The 18,482-nt window shown below is 45.0% G+C and overlaps 1 protein-coding gene across 2 annotated transcripts in view; it reads left to right on the top strand.

Annotated features, from left to right (window-relative positions):
- The window catches only part of NBAS (NBAS subunit of NRZ tethering complex), a 1,762,396-nt gene that overhangs the window by 1,703,703 nt on the left and 40,211 nt on the right, over positions 1-18,482 (top strand). For both annotated transcript variants that reach the window (XM_069235962.1, XM_069235961.1), the window contains exon 51: positions 10,564-10,692. In XM_069235962.1, the coding sequence (XP_069092063.1) occupies positions 10,564-10,692 (129 nt within the window). The remainder of the gene's footprint in view (positions 1-10,563; positions 10,693-18,482) is intronic.

The following is an 18,482-nucleotide window of genomic DNA, read 5'->3' as shown; positions in this document are numbered from 1 at the left end:
AGAGGAAGCTAAGGTTTCTGCAGGAACGAAAAGGGCTAGAGACTTCCCCTTTGGTGGACGGATCCCTCTCTCCGTGGAGAGTCGTGCAGAAGTGTTTTCCCGCCGAAAGAACGCCAACAAGCCTTGCTAGCTGCAAATCGCGCGGTTAGCGTTTTTGGATGCTGCTGTGGCCCAGGAGGGACCAGGAGGTCGCAAATTGGACCAGGAGGTAGAGGGGACGTCGAGCAAGACAAGGAGCCCTCTTAGCAGCAGGTAGCACCCGGAGAAGCGCCAGAAACAGGCACTACGAGGATGCGTGAAACGGTGCTCACCCGAAGTCGCACAAAGAAGTCCCACGTCGCCGGAGAACAACTTAGGAGGTCGTGCAATGCAGGTTAGAGTGCCGTGGACCCAGGCTGGACTGTGCACAAAGGATTTCCGCCGGAAGTGCACGGAGGCCGAAGTAGCTGCAAAAGTCGCTGTTCCCAGCAATGCAGTCTAGCGAGGTGAGGCAAGGACTTACCTCCACCAAACTTGGACTGAAGAGTCACTGGACTGTGAGGGTCACTTGGACAGAGTTGCTGGATTCGAGGGACCTCGCTCGTCGTGCTGAGAGGAGACCCAAGGGACCGGTAATGCAGCTTTTTGGTGCCTGCGGTTGCAGGGGGAAGATTCCGTCGACCCACGGGAGATTTCTTCGGAGCTTCTAGTGCAGAGAGGAGGCAGACTACCCCCACAGCATGCACCACCAGAAAAACAGTCGAGAAGGCGGCAGGATCAGCGTTACAGAGTTGCAGTAGTCGTCTTTGATACTATGTTGCAGTTTTGCAGGCTTCCAGCGCGGTCAGCAGTCGATTCCTTGGCAGAAGGTGAAGAGAGAGATGCAGAGGAACTCGGATGAGCTCTTGCATTCGTTATCTAAAGTTTCCCCAGAGACAGAGACCCTAAATAGCCAGAAAAGAGGGTTTGGCTACTTAGGAGAGAGGATAGGCTAGCAACACCTGAAGGAGCCTATCAGAAGGAGTCTCTGACGTCACCTGGTGGCACTGGCCACTCAGAGCAGTCCAGTGTGCCAGCAGCACCTCTGTTTCCAAGATGGCAGAGGTCTGGAGCACACTGGAGGAGCTCTGGGCACCTCCCAGGGGAGGTACAGGTCAGGGGAGTGGTCACTCCCCTTTCCTTTGTCCAGTTTCGCGCCAGAGCAGGGCTGAGGGGTCCCTGAACCGGTGTAGACTGGCTTATGCGGAAATGGGCACCATCTGTGCCCATGAAAGCATTTCCAGAGGCTGGGGGAGGCTACTCCTCCCCTGCCTTCACACCATTTTCCAAAGGGAGAGGGTGTAACACCCTCTCTCAGAGGAAGTCCTTTGTTCTGCCATCCTGGGACAAGCCTGGCTTGACCCCAGGGGGGCAGAAACCTGTCTGAGGGGTTGGCAGCAGCAGCAGCTGCAGTGAAACCCCAGGAAAGGCAGTTTGGCAGTACCAGGGTCTGTGCTACAGACCACTGGGATCATGGGATTGTGCCAACTATGCCAGGATGGCATAGAGGGGGCAATTCCATGATCATAGACATGTTACATGGCCATATTCGGAGTTACCATTGTGAAGCTACATATAGGTAGTGACCTATATGTAGTGCACGCGTGTAATGGTGTCCCCGCACTCACAGAGTCCGGGGAATTGGCCCTGAACAATGTGGGGGCACCTTGGCTAGTGCCAGGGTGCCCTCACACTAAGTAACTTTGCACCTAACGTTTACCAGGTAAAGGTTAGACATATAGGTGACTTATAAGTTACTTAAGTACAGTGTAAAATGGCTGTGAAATAACGTGGACGTTATTTCACTCAGGCTGCAGTGGCAGGCCTGTGTAAGAATTGTCAGAGCTCCCTATGGGTGGCAAAAGAAATGCTGCAGCCCATAGGGATCTCCTGGAACCCCAATACCCTGGGTACCTCAGTACCATATACTAGGGAATTATAAGGGTGTTCCAGTAAGCCAATGTAAATTGGTAAAATTAGTCACTAGCCTGTTAGTGACAATTTGAAAGAAATGAGAGAGCATAACCACTGAGGTTCTGGTTAGCAGAGCCTCAGTGAGACAGTTAGGCACCACACAGGGAACACATACATATAGGCCACAACCTTATGAGCACTGGGGTCCTGACTAGTAGGGTCCCAGTGACACATAACAAACATACTGAAAACATAGGGTTTTCACTATGAGCACTGGGCCCTGGCTAGCAGGATCCCAGTGAGACAGTGAAAACACCCTGACATACACTCACAAACAGGCCAAAAGTGGGGGTAACATGGCTAGAAAGAGGCTACTTTCTCACACAACCACCCCCCAAACGAAGGACAACAAAGCTAACCTTGGCCAGTTGAGACTTTATTGTCTAAGTGGTGATAAGTAGAGAGTAGCTCTGCAATAGACTGGTTACTCCCTTTATCATCCACTATATGGTTACTTCCCTTTGGGGATGTAAACCACCCTGTTTGAAGTTTTTTAGCTAAGCAACAATGTGAAGATGTATTTTCAGAGTTTCTATCAGTAAGTTTTAGTTTAGAGCAGTGGGAATTGTCCACTGAACCTATTTGTAATGATGGAAATGCCAGACAGGGATGCTGTCTCAGAAAAGCCATAGCTGGGCAAAAACTTTGTCCATATGGCTGGAAGAGAGAACAGGGATGCTGTTTCTCTTGAGTTGGAGCAGGGCAGGGATGCTGTCCTATGAGCTCCACACTAGGGCAGGGATGCTGTCCTAAGTGTTGTGAGGCAGTGCAGGGTTTCTGCACTAAAGTTTCTCTGGGAGGGTTGGAGGGATGCGCCATGTTAACTAAAATGGTGCTCTTTTTGTCACCAATGTTAGTTATCCCACAGAGAGGTACTTCTACCTCAGGGAGTACAGCTTTGCCAGCTGATGATTCCATTGGAACAGGTGCCACCCCAGGAGAGGTTTCTCCCACCACAGGAATGGTATCCTGAATGGTAGGGTGGTTAGGGGATGCTGTGATACCCTTTTTACCTGTTGATGGAGAGGGATCCTGAGTTTTCAGGCCTTCTCTCCTTTGCTTTTTCATTTCAGTAGAAATGAGAGGGAACAATTCCTCAGGGATGCCCAGCATGGCTGCATGGGCATAAAACTCTACATCAGCCCAACCCGAGGCCTCTAGGTCATTACCTAAGAGACAGTCTACAGGTAAGCTAGGTTATACCACCACCTGCTTAGGGCCAGTACCTCCACCCCAACTAAACTGAATTATAGCTAAGGGAAGAAACTTAGTGGAGTTATGGACATCAATAATCTTATACTGTTGTCCAATGATGTGTTGTTCAGGATGCACTAGGTTTTCAGTCACCAAAGTGATACTGGCACCTGTGTCCCTGTAGGCCAAGGCCTCAACACCATTTATTGAAACTGTCTGCCTGTACTTATCCATTGTAAGGGGACAAGCAGCCAGTGTGGTAAGGCCAATGCCACTAGGTGTGACAGAAACTGTCTTGGGACTGACTACCCCAGTTTCTACTATGGACCCATAAGTGAACCCAACTACACCCTTGACTTGACTGTTGCCAGCAGTCCCACCACTAGTACCACTACTGCTAGGGGCACTAGAGCTTGATGTATTAGTGGTGGTAGGCTCAGGGGGTTTACCTGGACAGGACTTATCCCCTGGCCTATGGCCTCTGTTTTTACACACAAAGCACCAAGGCTTTTTAAATTGTGTAGGTTGAGAAGAAGAGGAAGAATTTGTTTTATCCCCACCCCCTGAAGAGTGTTTAAGATTTGAAGTGGGATCTTTGGTTTTACCCTTATCCCCATGCTTATCTTGAGATTTTTCACCATCTTTCTTCTTGTTCTCTTTGTCACCACCTGTATGAACTTTTCTGTTCACCCTTGTTCTGACCCATTTGTCTGCCTTCTTTCCCAATTCTTGGGGAGAGGTCAGATCAGAGTCCACCAAGTACTGGTGCAACAAATCAGACACACAATTATTAAGAATATGCTCTCTCAGGATCAAGTTATACAGGCTGTCATAATCAGTAACTTTACTGCCATGTAACCACCCCTCCAAGGCCTTCACTGAATGGTCAATGAAATCAACCCAGTCTTGTGAAGACTCCTTTTTGGTCTCTCTGAACTTTATCCTGTATTGTTCAGTGGTTAAGCCATAACCATCCAGGAGTGCATTCTTAAGAACTTTGTAATCATTAGCTTCATTTTCTTTTACAGTAAGGAGCCTATCCCTACCTTTTCCACTAAATGATAGCCATAGGATAGCAGCCCACTGCCTTTGAGGGACATCCTGTACAGCACAGGCCCTTTCAAGTGCAGCAAACCACTTGTTAATGTCATCCCCCTCCTTATAAGGGGGAACTATCTTGTGCAGATTCCTGGAATCATGCTCTTTTGCAGGATGACTATGGGGAATACTGCTGCTGCCACCATGGGTGTCTAAACCCAGTTTCTGTCTCTCCTTCTCTACTTCTAAAGTCTGTCTATCCAAATCCAGCTGTTGCTTCTTGAGCTTCAGTCTGGTTTGTTCCACTCTCAATCTATTGAGCTCCCTTTCTAACAATCTGTCATCAGGGTGGGTGGGAGGGACATGCCTTGAAACAGAAGTATGATGAGAATGGACAGAAGGAGAACTGTCCCTTACAGAAGGCACCCTAACAGCGTGGCTAACAGAAACATCATTTCTACTGTGATGAGAATGAATGCTCTTGCTATGATGTGAGACAACACTATCTGTATGGTGTGACTCAACATCAGTACCAACTATGCTAGACTGTCTAGTAATGGGCAGGCTTGGAAGTTTCTTTCCTGAATCTTTTCGTGGGGGAGTCCCTGGATCAGATTAGGAACCATTATCTACTTTTTCAACAGATGGGCCACTTTTAGCCTTATCTGGTTCTCTAAGCATGTTAAGTAACAATTCCAAGGAGGGATTCTTCCCTACACTCAAACCTCTCTCTATGCAGAGACTCCTTGCTCCTTTCCAGCTAAGGTGATCATATGCAATCTTAGACAGGTCAACATTTTGGCCTGTGCCAGACATTTTTAGAGAGAGTTAAAGTGATAGAAAAAGTGAAAAAAGTTTGTCAGAGCTTTTAGAAAGACATAGAAAAAAACTTTTTAAACTTTTTAGAACTTTTTAGAAGTTTAGAAGTACTTTTCAGCACTTAGAAAAGAGTGAAAAGAGGAAATGCAAAACTTTTTAGCTATGTGTACACACACTGAACTTGTTTTGTATATTTTTCTCTTATGAAAAAGTACAATGACAAGAGTGGTAAGTAGTCTCAAAGCACTTATCCACCGCTGCACAACCAATGTAGGAGGCTGGACTGGCTTGTAGTGAGTACCAAGGGGTACTTGCACCTTGCACCAGGCCCAGTTATCCCTTATTAGTGTATAGGGTGTCTAGCAGCTTAGGCTGATAGATAATGGTAGCTTAGCAGAGCAGCTTAGGCTGAACTAGGAGACGTGTGAAGCTACTACAGTACCACTTAGTGTCATATGCACAATATCATAAGAAAACACAATACACAGTTATACTAAAATAATATGACAATATGCCAAAGTATCTTAGAGTGTACCCTCAGTGAGAGGATAGGAAATATACACAAGATATATGTACACAATACCAAAAATATGCAGTATAGTCTTAGAAAACAGTGCAAACAATGTATAGTTACAATAGGATGCAATGGGGAAACATAGGGATAGGGGCAACACAAACCATATACTCCAAAAGTGGAATGCGAACCACGAATGGACCCCAAACCTATGTGACCTTGTAGAGGGTCGCTGGGGACTATTAGAAAATAGTGAGAGTTAGAACAATAACCCTCCCCAAGACCCTGAAAAGTGAGTGCAAAGTGCACTAAAGTTCCCCCAAAGACAAAGAAGTCGTGATAGAGGAATAATGCAGGAAAGACACAAACCAACAATGCAACAACTGTGGATTTCCAATCTAGGGTACCTGTGGAACAAGGGGACCAAGTCCAAAAGTCACAAGCAAGTCGGAGATGGGCATATGCCCAGGAAATGCCAGCCGTGGGTGCAAAGAAGCTTCTACTGGACAGAGGAAGCTAAGGTTTCTGCAGGAACGAAAAGGGCTAGAGACTTCCCCTTTGGTGGACGGATCCCTCTCTCCGTGGAGAGTCGTGCAGAAGTGTTTTCCCGCCGAAGGAACGCCAACAAGCCTTGCTAGCTGCAAATCGCGGCGGGTTAGCGTTTTTGGATGCTGCTGTGGCCCAGGAGGGACCAGGAGGTCGCAAATTGACCAGGAGGTAGAGGGACGTCGAGCAAGACAAGGAGCCCTCTTAGCAGCAGGTAGCTCCCGGAGAAGCGCCAGAAACAGGCACTACGAGGATGCGTGAAACAGTGCTCACCCGAAGTCGCACAAAGAAGTCCCACGTCGCCGGAGAACAACTTAGGAGGTCGTGCAATGCAGGTTAGAGTGCCGTGAACCCAGGCTGGACTGTGCACAAAGGATTTCCGCCGGAAGTGCACGGAGGCCGGAGTAGCTGCAAAAGTCGCGGTTCCCAGCAATGCAGTCTAGCGAGGTGAGGCAAGGACTTACCTCCACCAAACTTGGACTGAAGAGTCACTGGACTGTGAGGGTCACTTGGACAGAGTTGCTGGATTCGAGGGACCTCGCTCGTCGTGCTGAGAGGAGACCCAAGGGACCGGTAATGCAGCTTTTTGGTGCCTGCGGTTGCAGGGGGAAGATTCCGTCGACCCACGGGAGATTTCTTCGGAGCTTCTAGTGCAGAGAGGAGGCAGACTACCCCCACAGCATGCACCACCAGGAAAACAGTCGAGAAGGCGGCAGGATCAGCGTTACAGAGTTGCAGTAGTCGTCTTTGCTACTATGTTGCAGTTTTGCAGGCTTCCAGCGCGGTCAGCAGTCGATTCCTTGGCAGAAGGTGAAGAGAGAGATGCAGAGGAGCTCGGATGAGCTCTTGCATTCGTTATCTAAAGTTTCCCCAGAGACAGAGACCCTAAATAGCCAGAAAAGAGGGTTTGGCTACTTAGGAGAGAGGATAGGCTAGCAACACCTGAAGGAGCCTATCAGAAGGAGTCTCTGACGTCACCTGGTGGCACTGGCCACTCAGAGCAGTCCAGTGTGCCAGCAGCACCTCTGTTTCCAAGATGGCAGAGGTCTGGAGCACACTGGAGGAGCTCTGGGCACCTCCCAGGGGAGGTACAGGTCAGGGGAGTGGTCACTCCCCTTTCCTTTGTCCAGTTTCGTGCCAGAGCAGGGCTAAGGGGTCCCTGAACCGGTGTAGACTGGCTTATGCAGAAATGGGCACCAAATGTGCCCATGAAAGCATTTCCAGAGGCTGGGGAGGCTACTCCTCCCCTGCCTTCACACCATTTTCCAAAGGGAGAGGGTGTAACACCCTCTCTCAGAGGAAGTCCTTTGTTCTGCCATCCTGGGACAAGCCTGGCTTGACCCCAGGGGGGCAGAAACCTGTCTGAGGGGTTGGCAGCAGCAGCAGCTGCAGAGAAACCCCAGGAAAGGCAGTTTGGCAGTACCAGGGTCTGTGCTACAGACCACTGGGATCATGGGATTGTGCCAACTATGCCAGGATGGCATAGAGGGGGCAATTCCATGATCATAGACATGTTACATGGCCATATTCGGAGTTACCATTGTGAAGCTACATATAGGTGACCTATATGTAGTGCACTCGTGTAATGGTGTCCCCGCACTCACAAAGTCCGGGGAATTGGCCCTGAACAATGTGGGGGCACCTTGGCTAGTGCCAGGGTGCCCTCACACTAAGTAACTTTGCACCTAACGTTTACCAGGTAAAGGTTAGACATATAGGTGACTTATAAGTTACTTAAGTACAGTGTAAAATGGCTGTGAAATAACGTGGACGTTATTTCACTCAGGCTGCAGTGGCAGGCCTGTGTAAGAATTGTCAGAGCTCCCTATGGGTGGCAAAAGAAATGCTGCAGCCCATAGGGATCTCCTGGAACCCCAATACCCTGGGTACCTCAGTACCATATACTAGGGAATTATAAGGGTGTTCCAGTAAGCCAATGTAAATTGGTAAAATTAGTCACTAGCCTGTTAGGGACAATTTGAAAGAAATGAGAGAGCATAACCACTGAGGTTCTGGTTAGCAGAGCCTCAGTGAGACAGTTAGGCACCACACAGGGAACACATACATATAGGCCACAACCTTATGAGCACTGGGGTCCTGACTAGTAGGGTCCCAGTGACACATAACAAACATACTGAAAACATAGGGTTTTCACTATGAGCACTGGGCCCTGGCTAGCAGGATCCCAGTGAGACAGTGAAAACACCCTGACATACACTCACAAACAGGCCAAAAGTGGGGGTAACAAGGCTAGAAAGAGGCTACTTTCTCACAGTTTGTGAATCTCTGACTCATTAAATATTTAGTAGTTTGAAGTAAAAAAAGGTTGATTTTAGATATTATTGCCTTTATTCTACTATTAACGAACCCCACCGATAACTTAGCCTTTTACATTAATTATAATTCTATAACCTGCTACTTAACGTTTGTTAAATTGGCATAGAGATCTACTAAATCTTTGTTGTTGAAATTACTTGGTTTTATTCTGTATCAATGCAGAGTCTTAGATCAGTTTTCATTTCTACATGTTCAGTTTGTACCTATTCATTTTGCCCTGATTACAGTTTTCGAAACCTTGAATGAGTGCTTCAATAACTGAAAACCCCATGCACACATTTTTGGTATGTAGAATAAAATAATGTCTGTATACTTTAGTACTTTCACCCCTTTTTTACTAAAAGGCCTAATTTGACATCTTGTGGTCATAAATGCAGTAAATAGATCAAAAAGAAAGGGAGACCATGGGCAACCTTATATGGTCCTATTATGGATTTCTACCCATTAATCTAAACTGTTGCCCTTGAGTTTCATAAAGTCCTTTAATTTCCCATTCCCCCACTACCTTCCCCTTAATGCCCAAGGTTTCTAGGAAACATCATAGGTACTTTCTGTTTTCTATACAAAACTTTTTGTCATTGTCCTTGCTGCGTAATCACAAGAAGTTAGTCTTCAGAAAAGGTTGGTGGCGGCCAAATCCTGTTAAATAAGAAGGCTTTCGACTGAAAACCATTTTTCTCATGCGTACACAAAAATTGCACTAGAGTTCCATCTTAACCAGTTTCTTTAGTTTTTCTTTTGCTTCTTAATTTTTCAGAAATATGTATTTCTCTTTGTAATTATTTCCTGCTCTGAGTGGTTTAACTATGTCCTTGCTTTAAATATCACAGCAGCTCATGTTAAGTGTCCAAAACTGAGTGGGACTTTACAGACTTTGCTGCAGCTCTCTGCTGTTTGGGCTCGTTTTTCTTTACCTTAGGCAAGGTCTAAGAATAGTGAAACTCATCACAGGCCCCAACCTTCCACCTCAGAATGAAACTTGTGGTTCTGCCTTAACCTGCCCTACAACATGCTCACCTTCCAATGAGGATCATTGGTATATTAGTTTGTGTTTTTATTTTTTTAATAGAGTAAGGTTGGTCTATTGAACCTTATGTTAACAGTTGGCTCAATGACTTTTATTGAGATTGCTTCATTTTTAAAGAATATTTAAGCCTCTCTGTTTCACTTCGATAGATTTGCGGTATTTTGTTAATATCTTTTCACTTGTTTTTATCAATTCTGTTTTATAATTTCCTATCAGTCTGCAAAATAATGTGTCTTGAGTTGGATCAAGCTACGAGAACGTAAGCCAAGCGATGCTGTTGGAAGATGGTTTGCTTCAGTGAGGGTGCCAAAGCGCCTTATTATAGTAGCTTTCTGATGCCACAAAATAAAGTCGTTAAATACACTACTCAGCGGCCTGTAGGTACTGGTGGAGAAGTACTCTCAAATTAAAGGCCATCATCTTTTGCCGGTTAAAGTTTACAAGCCCATTGTAAGAATTTCCTTCCTTGGAAAGACACTTATTCCTTCTAAGGTAGGAAATTACCTACAAGAGGCATCTAAATAGACACCTTTTGGTATTGTACGTGCATTCGCTCAGTTTTCCACTTAAATGAACCCATCAACACAATCTTATTTCTAATCGTACATGTGTGATTCTAGAACTCCTCATGTGTTGGCAGTGTTCGTCCTTGATTGATGCACTTTGAAAAGATACAGCACTGGCAGTGCTACTTCAGTGATTCTGTTTTGGAAAGCTTGCCCATCCTTTTTGCATGGAATATGGCCCTATTTCATTAGCACTTTATTAAATTAAATGCACACTAGCATTATTTTCAGTTCTGAAAACTCATGAGCCAACATTACACCACTAAATTATGGAAAGCTGATAATTTTGGTCAATAGTGGTGTGTTGACCATAACTTGTAGGTGTTCATAACAGCTGCATATTGTTTCAGAGATCTTAGATTTTTTATGTTCCAGACTATATTTGAAACCTAGAATCAAACGTTCTGTACTACAGGCCCTCAATTACAAATGTCAGATTATCAAGGCTGCATTCTCTGTCTTCAAAAGGTCTCCCTGTTTATTAATGCTGTGCTCTCACTGTTTTATTTTATTTTTTTACTTCTTTCTAGTGTATAAAGGAAGTTAGTTTGCTGCTGCGTAACCAGTCCCTCCTCCTACCCGCACTGAAATTGCTAGTAGAAAGCCAAGAAGATTCTCTCCATGCAGTGGCCCTGGAGCAAATAACGACTGTTTCTAAGGTATGGGTTAGACTGACCTTCTTATCCTATTTAAAACTACTTGCTTTTTGGCCTTGCAGAATCACAGCCTCTGGGATGCTATATTATTTTGTTGCTTTTGCTCATACACCCTTGACTCCTTCAAATGTATCATAATATCACTCTGCGTGTATCTTAAATCTTTTACTGCCCGGGTGTTTGCACACCTGCTATGCCAGAACGCTTGTTAAAGGTCGTTTTTGGTTGTCCAAACACATGTACATCTTTGTTTTTTGTACAATATAACGAAAAATGCGTTGTTTCCAATTGTTAAACACATTTGCTGAATATGTTGACTCTTTTGACCAAGACAATTCGCAGATGAGAATTATCATACAATGAAGGGCAAAATTCTAGAACTCTTAGGCAATGAAATTCCAATCCAAGTTTTGAAAATAGAAGACGTCTGCTGGCACCTTGGTACACCCTTTCTTTTAAAGAATTGGAACACGTTTGTAGACAGCAAGAGAGAAAATGTCGAAGCACCTTTAATGAGGAGGATCAGCTGCGACTTTGCTCCTCTTTAAACAAGTACAAAAAGGAAATTAATAAAGCAAAAGCAGATTTCTTTGCCACTGCAATTTCTACTTCCTCCAATAACACTTAGAATGTCTTTGACATCGTGCAGGAGGTATCTAATTCCGGAATGTCTGAAAAGGGACATACCTCCCTTCCAGGAACTATGTGAGACCTTGGCCTTGTTCTTTAAAAAAAGATTGCTAATATTCTAACCAACATTAGGGACGCATCACAATTCAGCTGTCCTTCTCCAGTAATGTTGTGCCTAGAGAATGTGAAGAGTGGGGATTCTACTCTACACTTCCCTTGTAATATACGTGAGACATCTTACAGTCATGACAAGCCGCAAGATAATCTGGACTGTTTCGAGGCCATTACAGAGGAATGTTTTCTCCTCAAGTAGATCTATTTCTTCTGGCTCTCCTCTTGACCCTTTACCGCAGAAGATCTGGAAAAGCTTGGCGGATAAATTGTTTCCGCTGTTACGACAGATATATAATCAGTCATTAAACTCAGGTCTACAGGGAGTGCAGAATTATTAGGCAAATTAGTATTTTGACCACATCATCCTCTTTATGCATGTTGTCTTACTCCAAGCTGCATAGGCTCGAAAGCCTACTACCAATTAAGCATATTAGGTGATGTGCATCTCTGTAATGAGAAGGGGTGTGGTCTAATGACATCAACACCCTATATCAGGTGTGCATAATTATTAGGCAACTTCCTTTCCTTTGGCAAAATGGGTCAAAAGAAGGACTTGACAGGCTCAGAAAAGTCAAAAATAGTGAGATATCTTGCAGAGGGATGCAGCACTCTTAAAATTGCAAAGCTTCTGAAGCGTGATCATCGAACAATCAAGCGTTTCATTCAAAATAGTCAACAGGGTCGCAAGAAGCGTGTGGAAAAACCAAGGCGCAAAATAACTGCCCATGAACTGAGAAAAGTCAAGCGTGCAGCTGCCACGATGCCACTTGCCACCAGTTTGGCCATATTTCAGAGCTGCAACATCACTGGAGTGCCCAAAAGCACAAGGTGTGCAATACTCAGAGACATGGCCAAGGTAAGAAAGGCTGAAAGACGACCACCACTGAACAAGACACACAAGCCGAAACGTCAAGACTGGGCCAAGAAATATTTCAAGACTGATTTTTCTAAGGTTTTATGGACTGATGAAATGAGAGTGAGTCTTGATGGGCCAGATGGATGGGCCCGTGGCTGGATTGGTAAAGGGCAGAGAGCTCCAGTCCGACTCAGACGCCAGCAAGGTGAGGTGGAGTACTGGTTTGGGCTGATATCATCAAAGATGAGCTTGTGGGGCCTTTTCGGGTTGAGGATGGAGTCAAGCTCAACTCCCAGTCCTACTGCCAGTTCCTGGAAGACACCTTCTTCAAGCAGTGGTACAGGAAGAAGTCTGCATCCTTCAAGAAAAACATGATTTTCATGCAGGACAATGCTCCATCACACGCGTCCAAGTACTCCACAGCGTGGCTGGCAAGAAAGGGTATAAAAGAAGGAAATCTAATGACATGGCCTCCTTGTTCACCTGATCTGAACCCCATTGAGAACCTGTGGTCCATCATCAAATGTGAGATTTACAAGGAGGGAAAACAGTACACCTCTCTGAACAGTGTCTGGGAGGCTGTGGTTGCTGCTGCACGCAATGTTGATGGTGAACAGATCAAAACACTGACAGAATCCATGGATGGCAGGCTTTTGAGTGTCCTTGCAAAGAAAGGTGGCTATATTGGTCACTGATTTTTTTTTGTTTTGTTTTTGAATGTCAGAAATGTATATTTGTGAATGTTGAGATGTTATATTGGTTTCACTGGTAATAATAAATAATTGAAATGGGTATATATTTTTTTTTGTTGAGTTGCCTAATAATTATGCACAGTAATAGTCACCTGCACACACAGATATCCCCCTAACATAGCTAAAACTAAAAACTACTTCCAAAAATATTCAGCTTTGATATTAATGAGTTTTTTGGGTTCATTGAGAACATGGTTGTTGTTCAATAATAAAATTAATCCTCAAAAATACAACTTGCCTAATAATTCTGCACTCCCTGTAGTGCCATTGACATGGAAAAGAGCCATTTTCTCCGCTATCTTGAAGAAACCCTCACTGGATCTGCAGGCTCCCAGTAACTACCATCCAAAATCTCTATTACCTTTTCCCATGAAACTCATGGAGCAATAAATTAGCAAAAAGCTCTCTAATTTTCTTGAGCAACATGATCTTTTAGAACAGGAACAGTTTGGCTTTAGACCTGGACATGGGACTGAGTCCACCCTACTTCTAGCCTTGGAAGAGTTATGGATGCTAGTTGATCGCAACCAGTCAGCAATCCTGATTCTTCTTGATTTATCTTCTGCGTTCGGCATGGTCAGTCATAGCATTCTGAATAACAGACTTGCCTCCTCTGGAGTCGGAGGAACAGCCTTAAAATTGCTGCGTTCTTATCTTCTTTTAGGAAGGTGGTAAATGGCGTTCATCAATGGTCTGACCCTAGTCCCATTCTGTTTAATCTCTGTATAAAACCTCTTATCCCTCTCATTAAATCTCATGGTCTGAGAGTAGTTAACTGCTCAAATGATATTCAGCTAAATTGGTCTTTGAAAAGTGATCATCAGACTGCATTAAAGATATTCCACAAGTGCGTGAGGGGCATCGCGATATGGTGAAACTCCAACTCTCATAAATTAAATGGGGATAAGACCGAGTCCCTATGTTGCTCGTCAAACAGAGTCCCCATGAATCTATCTGTAATTGTTTTGCCTCTTCCTGTAAAGGATATACCAGTTCTCTCAAACTCAGTCCATAATTTAGGAGTCTTCTTTAATAATAAACTGTCCCTTGAAGTTCATACTACAAAAGTAGTTGGGACTTGTTATTTGCTCCGGCAGTACCTTCGGAAACTGCTTCCTTTGCTTCCAGCTAATGTGAAAATTGTAATTATCTGCAGTGTGATTCTGAGCAGGCTTGACTAATGCAACTCTCTCCTGCTTGTGATGCCTCAATACTTAATAAACAGACTATATAGGATACAGACTGTTGAGGCTAAGCTGGCCCTGAATCGCGCCAGAAGATCCTCAGCCTCAGATCCCTTAAAGGAGTTTCACTGGTTACCAAATAAGCAGAGAATAGACTTTAATTCTCTTTGTATTGTTTTTCAAGCTTTACATGAACTTGGACCAGTCCCTCTGCAGAATCGTTTCTCCAGATATGTCCAGAGGAGGAATCTTTGCTCCTCATCAGCATTCCTAGCCTGCGTTCCTAATACTAAGAAATTAAGAATGGGAGGGTGGGCCTTCTCAGTTAGAGCTGCGCAACTATGGAATCAGCTCTCAGCCCCCCTCAGACTAATGGAAGACCTGCTGTCTTTCAGGAAAGCGCTGAAGACCTGGCTCTCTCATCAGTAACCTATTCACTCACCTGGCGAACTGGCTACTACTGCTCTCTAGTGCCACAGGCCCCTACTGCCATGATACCTTTCTTATGAATTGTGTGCTCTATAAATGCTTATAACAATACTAATATTCTGGAAGGGCTAATCATAAACCCTGGATCGCTAACCAAGGAAAAGATATCCTAACAGAGTCAGAAAATACAAAATATATGAGGTTTTCGTAGAGATATGACCTACACAGAACATGGTAATTCTGTCCAGTCTATTTCTCCAAGGACAATTCCCATGCCAAGGCCTCCTGGACAGTGTGTTTGTCTTCCATGTCACAGATTCAAATTCCAGTGGGTCCACTTAGCTTTTCATCATTCCAAGGTCGATAACATGAGTATCATTGCATTGGGTAACCATAAACCTGCATTGTTCAGTACCAAAAATGCCCAATTGGGTGAACATGCACTTTACAAATATCTGCTATTTGATGTTATGTTATTCAGTGCACCTGGGAAATTCCTGAAGCAACTGAAAACGAAATGCCAATTTAGGGTACCTGCCTTTTGGTTACAGGTTTGCCCTTAGGCTGTATTCCAAGCCTACCACAACCATATATTTTCAATATCTACTCATCCTACAGTTCACTGCTGAACTCAAGCTGGCATAACTATATATCAGCAAGCAAGCACGAAGTGAAGGAAAACCTACTCAGAGGTACCTGAACTCTCTACAGTCAGGCTGCATGCAGCAGAACGCTCCTTTCTCACCTCACAGCAAACAGGGTCTTACAAGCATTGGCAAAGTCAATAGGTCTCGCCTATGCATGAGGTATTAGCAATGTGTTTTTGCATTGTTGCACACCAGTGTGGCTGACGTTCAGCATGGCTAAAAGTTAGTGGCGTGGAGTGTCCTAATGTGGAGTGGAGGGATGTTGGGAAATCACCCTCTCTGAAGGATCAACTCAAACTTTTCTCCTTCCTCCTCCTCTTTTTCTGACCTTGTTTTGTTGGCCTTAGGACTCTGAGCACTTTACCTCTGCTAACTAGTGTTAAAGTGCATGTGCTTCTCCCCTAAACTAGTAACACTGGTGTATACACAATTGGCACATTTAATTGACGTGTAAGTCCCTTGTAAAGTGTTATACCATCTACCTAGGGATTTTAAATTAAATATTACTAGTCGGCCTGCATCACTGATTGTGCCACCCACACAAGTAGCCTTTCAAACCTGAACTGTCTCAAGCATGCGCCGTTGCAGGGCCTGGGTATGCAGTTCACTGCCACTTTGACTTGGCATTTAAAACCCCTGGCCAAGCCTTAAACACCTCTTTTGCTACATATAAGTTAACCCTAAGTTTGGTCCTAGGTAACCAATGGAGCAGGGTGCCATGTAACTGAAAGATAGGAGACATGTACTTTCAAGTTTGACTTGTTGTGGTAGTGAAAAACTCCCAAAGTCGTTTTTCACTACTGTGAGGCGTACTCCTCTCAAAGGCCAGCATTGGAGATTCCTTAATGACTTTTAAGATGTAATTCCTGATCACAAAGTAGTAGCTGAATCATGTTTGATATCATTTGAATGGTAATGATAAATCCTCGATATTGGTAAAGTTGGATTTAACATTACTATTTTAGAAATGCCACTTTTAGAAAGTGGTAATTTCTCTGCTCATACTGTTCTGTGTGCCTTGCAGCTTGTCTCCAATACGCCTCTGTACTGAGTGACAGCCACACTTTGTGCATTCCCTCTAGATAGCCACAAACACGGGAAGGGTGGGTGTGAAAGATAACTCATCTGCAATCAGATAGCTCTTCCTGGGCAAGAAGACAGAGGAGGAACTGACACGTACACCTGAATATGGAGTGCCTGTCCCCACACAAAGAAGCTATTGCCACCTACTGACAGTCTAGAGCCTGGGCTAGGAGTAAAGGACCTCTGTGCACTTCAAAGACCCTTCTTTGAAGCTACCCCCACTTTAGAAGCACATTTAGGTATTGGAATTGGGTATCTGACCATCCCAAATCAGTACATAACTGGACCTGTGAAGAACTGCTCTCTGTTTTGATGAGTTAACCTGCTCGCTGCTGATCTCTGCCCTGCTGAAGAGGGGAAGAACCCCTCTTATCTGAACCAAGAGTGACTCCGAAGACTTGTTGGATTGCCTCCTGTTCTCCTGCAGTCTCAGGGACGTAAAACACTGCCTGCTATCAGCACAACGACGCATCGCCTCAACGCCTAACACTGCCTGATTTTTGATGCGCCCTTGAGATTCCACAGCTCAGAAGCAACGCATTGCCTACATCGATCGACAGCAACACATCTCCTCCACTGCTCCACGCTTCGAGTCCCTAATGTTGGCACTTCTTCTATACAAGGTATTTTCTCAGCAGACCCTGCATGGTTTTTGTATCCAGCATGCACTCCTTTGTGGTCGGCCCGAACAATGGATTTACCCCAGTTTAGCGTGACCTCACATAACCCTTTAGTGCTATTGACTTTTAAGCACTACTTTTGGTTTATTCTTTAAAAACTCATATCTCGACTTCTACTGATTGGATGTTTGTTTTTTTGGTCTTGTTTTGCTCATAGAAATATGGTCTACTTTTCTAAACTTGTGTGGAGTGTTTTTGTGGTGTTTTCGTTGTACTACTGTGTGTGTGTTGCACAAATACTTTACACATTGCCTCTTTAGATCAGCATGACTTTTCTGTGCCAACCTATCAGAGAGTGAGCACAGATTATCCCAAAGTGTGTATCTAGCTTACCCTGACTAGAAGTTGTGGTTACTGCTTGTACAGTGTGCATACTGTGACAACCATAAATCCCAGTTTTAACAGCAGAATAGAGTGTTGTAGACTGGATTTGTTGGAGTAGAGTGTTGTAGAGTGGAGTAGGGGGGGTAGAGTGTTGTAGAGTGGAGAGGAGAGGAGTGGAGTTCAGTGGCAGAGACCGTCAGACTGCAGTGTCATATAGTGAAGTGGCTTAGAGTTGAGTGGGGTGGAATGGGGGAGTGGGGTGGAGTGAATTAAGGTAGTGGGTAGATTGGATTGGAGTTGTTTGGAGTCAATTGCATTGGGGTAGAGTGGTTTGGGGTGAGTAGAGTGGGGCGGATTGGAGTTGGTGGGCTGAATAGGGTGGATTGTTTTAGAGTTGGGTGGATTAAAATGGAGTGAGGTGGTTTGGATTGGGGTGGATTAGACTGACGGGGTGGTTGGATTGGATTAAAGTGATAAAAATGGGGTGGGTAGGGTGGATTGAATTAGAGGAGGCTGGTTTGGAGTGGGATGGATTAGACTGGAGTGGAGTGGGTGGATTAGACTGGGGTGCAGTGGGTTTGATCGGAGTAGGGTGGATTGGGCTGAAGAAGGAGGGTTTGGGGTGGATTGGATTGGAGTGGGGTGGGCTGGATGGATTGAACTGAGTGGAGTGGATTGAATGGCGAAGGGTGGTTTGGATTAGGGTAGAGTTAATTGGATTGGGGTAGAGTGGGGTGAATTGGAGTGTATTGGGGTGGGTTGGACTGCAGGGGGGTGAAATGGAGTGGGGAGGGGAAGATTGGAGTATGGTTGATTGGATGGGGTGGAGTAGATTGGAGTGTGGTGGACTGCAGTGGGGCAGTTTGGATTAGATTGGGTGGATTGGTATGGAATGGGGTGGATTTCATTGAGGTAGGGTACATTGGAGTGGGGTGAAATGGATTGGAGTGGGGTAGATTGGACTGACGTGGGGTGGACTGAAGTGAGGTGAAAAGAGTGGGGTGGATTGGATCGGTTTGGGGTGAGGTGGATTGGATGGAGTGAGGTGGGGTGGATTGAATTTGGGTGGGGTGAACTGAATTGTGGTGGGGTGG

The sequence above is a fragment of the Pleurodeles waltl genome, chromosome 5, assembly GCF_031143425.1.
Source record: "Pleurodeles waltl isolate 20211129_DDA chromosome 5, aPleWal1.hap1.20221129, whole genome shotgun sequence".
Classification (NCBI taxonomy): Eukaryota; Metazoa; Chordata; class Amphibia; order Caudata; family Salamandridae; genus Pleurodeles; species Pleurodeles waltl.
Note: the sequence above shows the minus strand (reverse complement) of the source record. Positions and strands in the feature narration are given on the sequence as shown.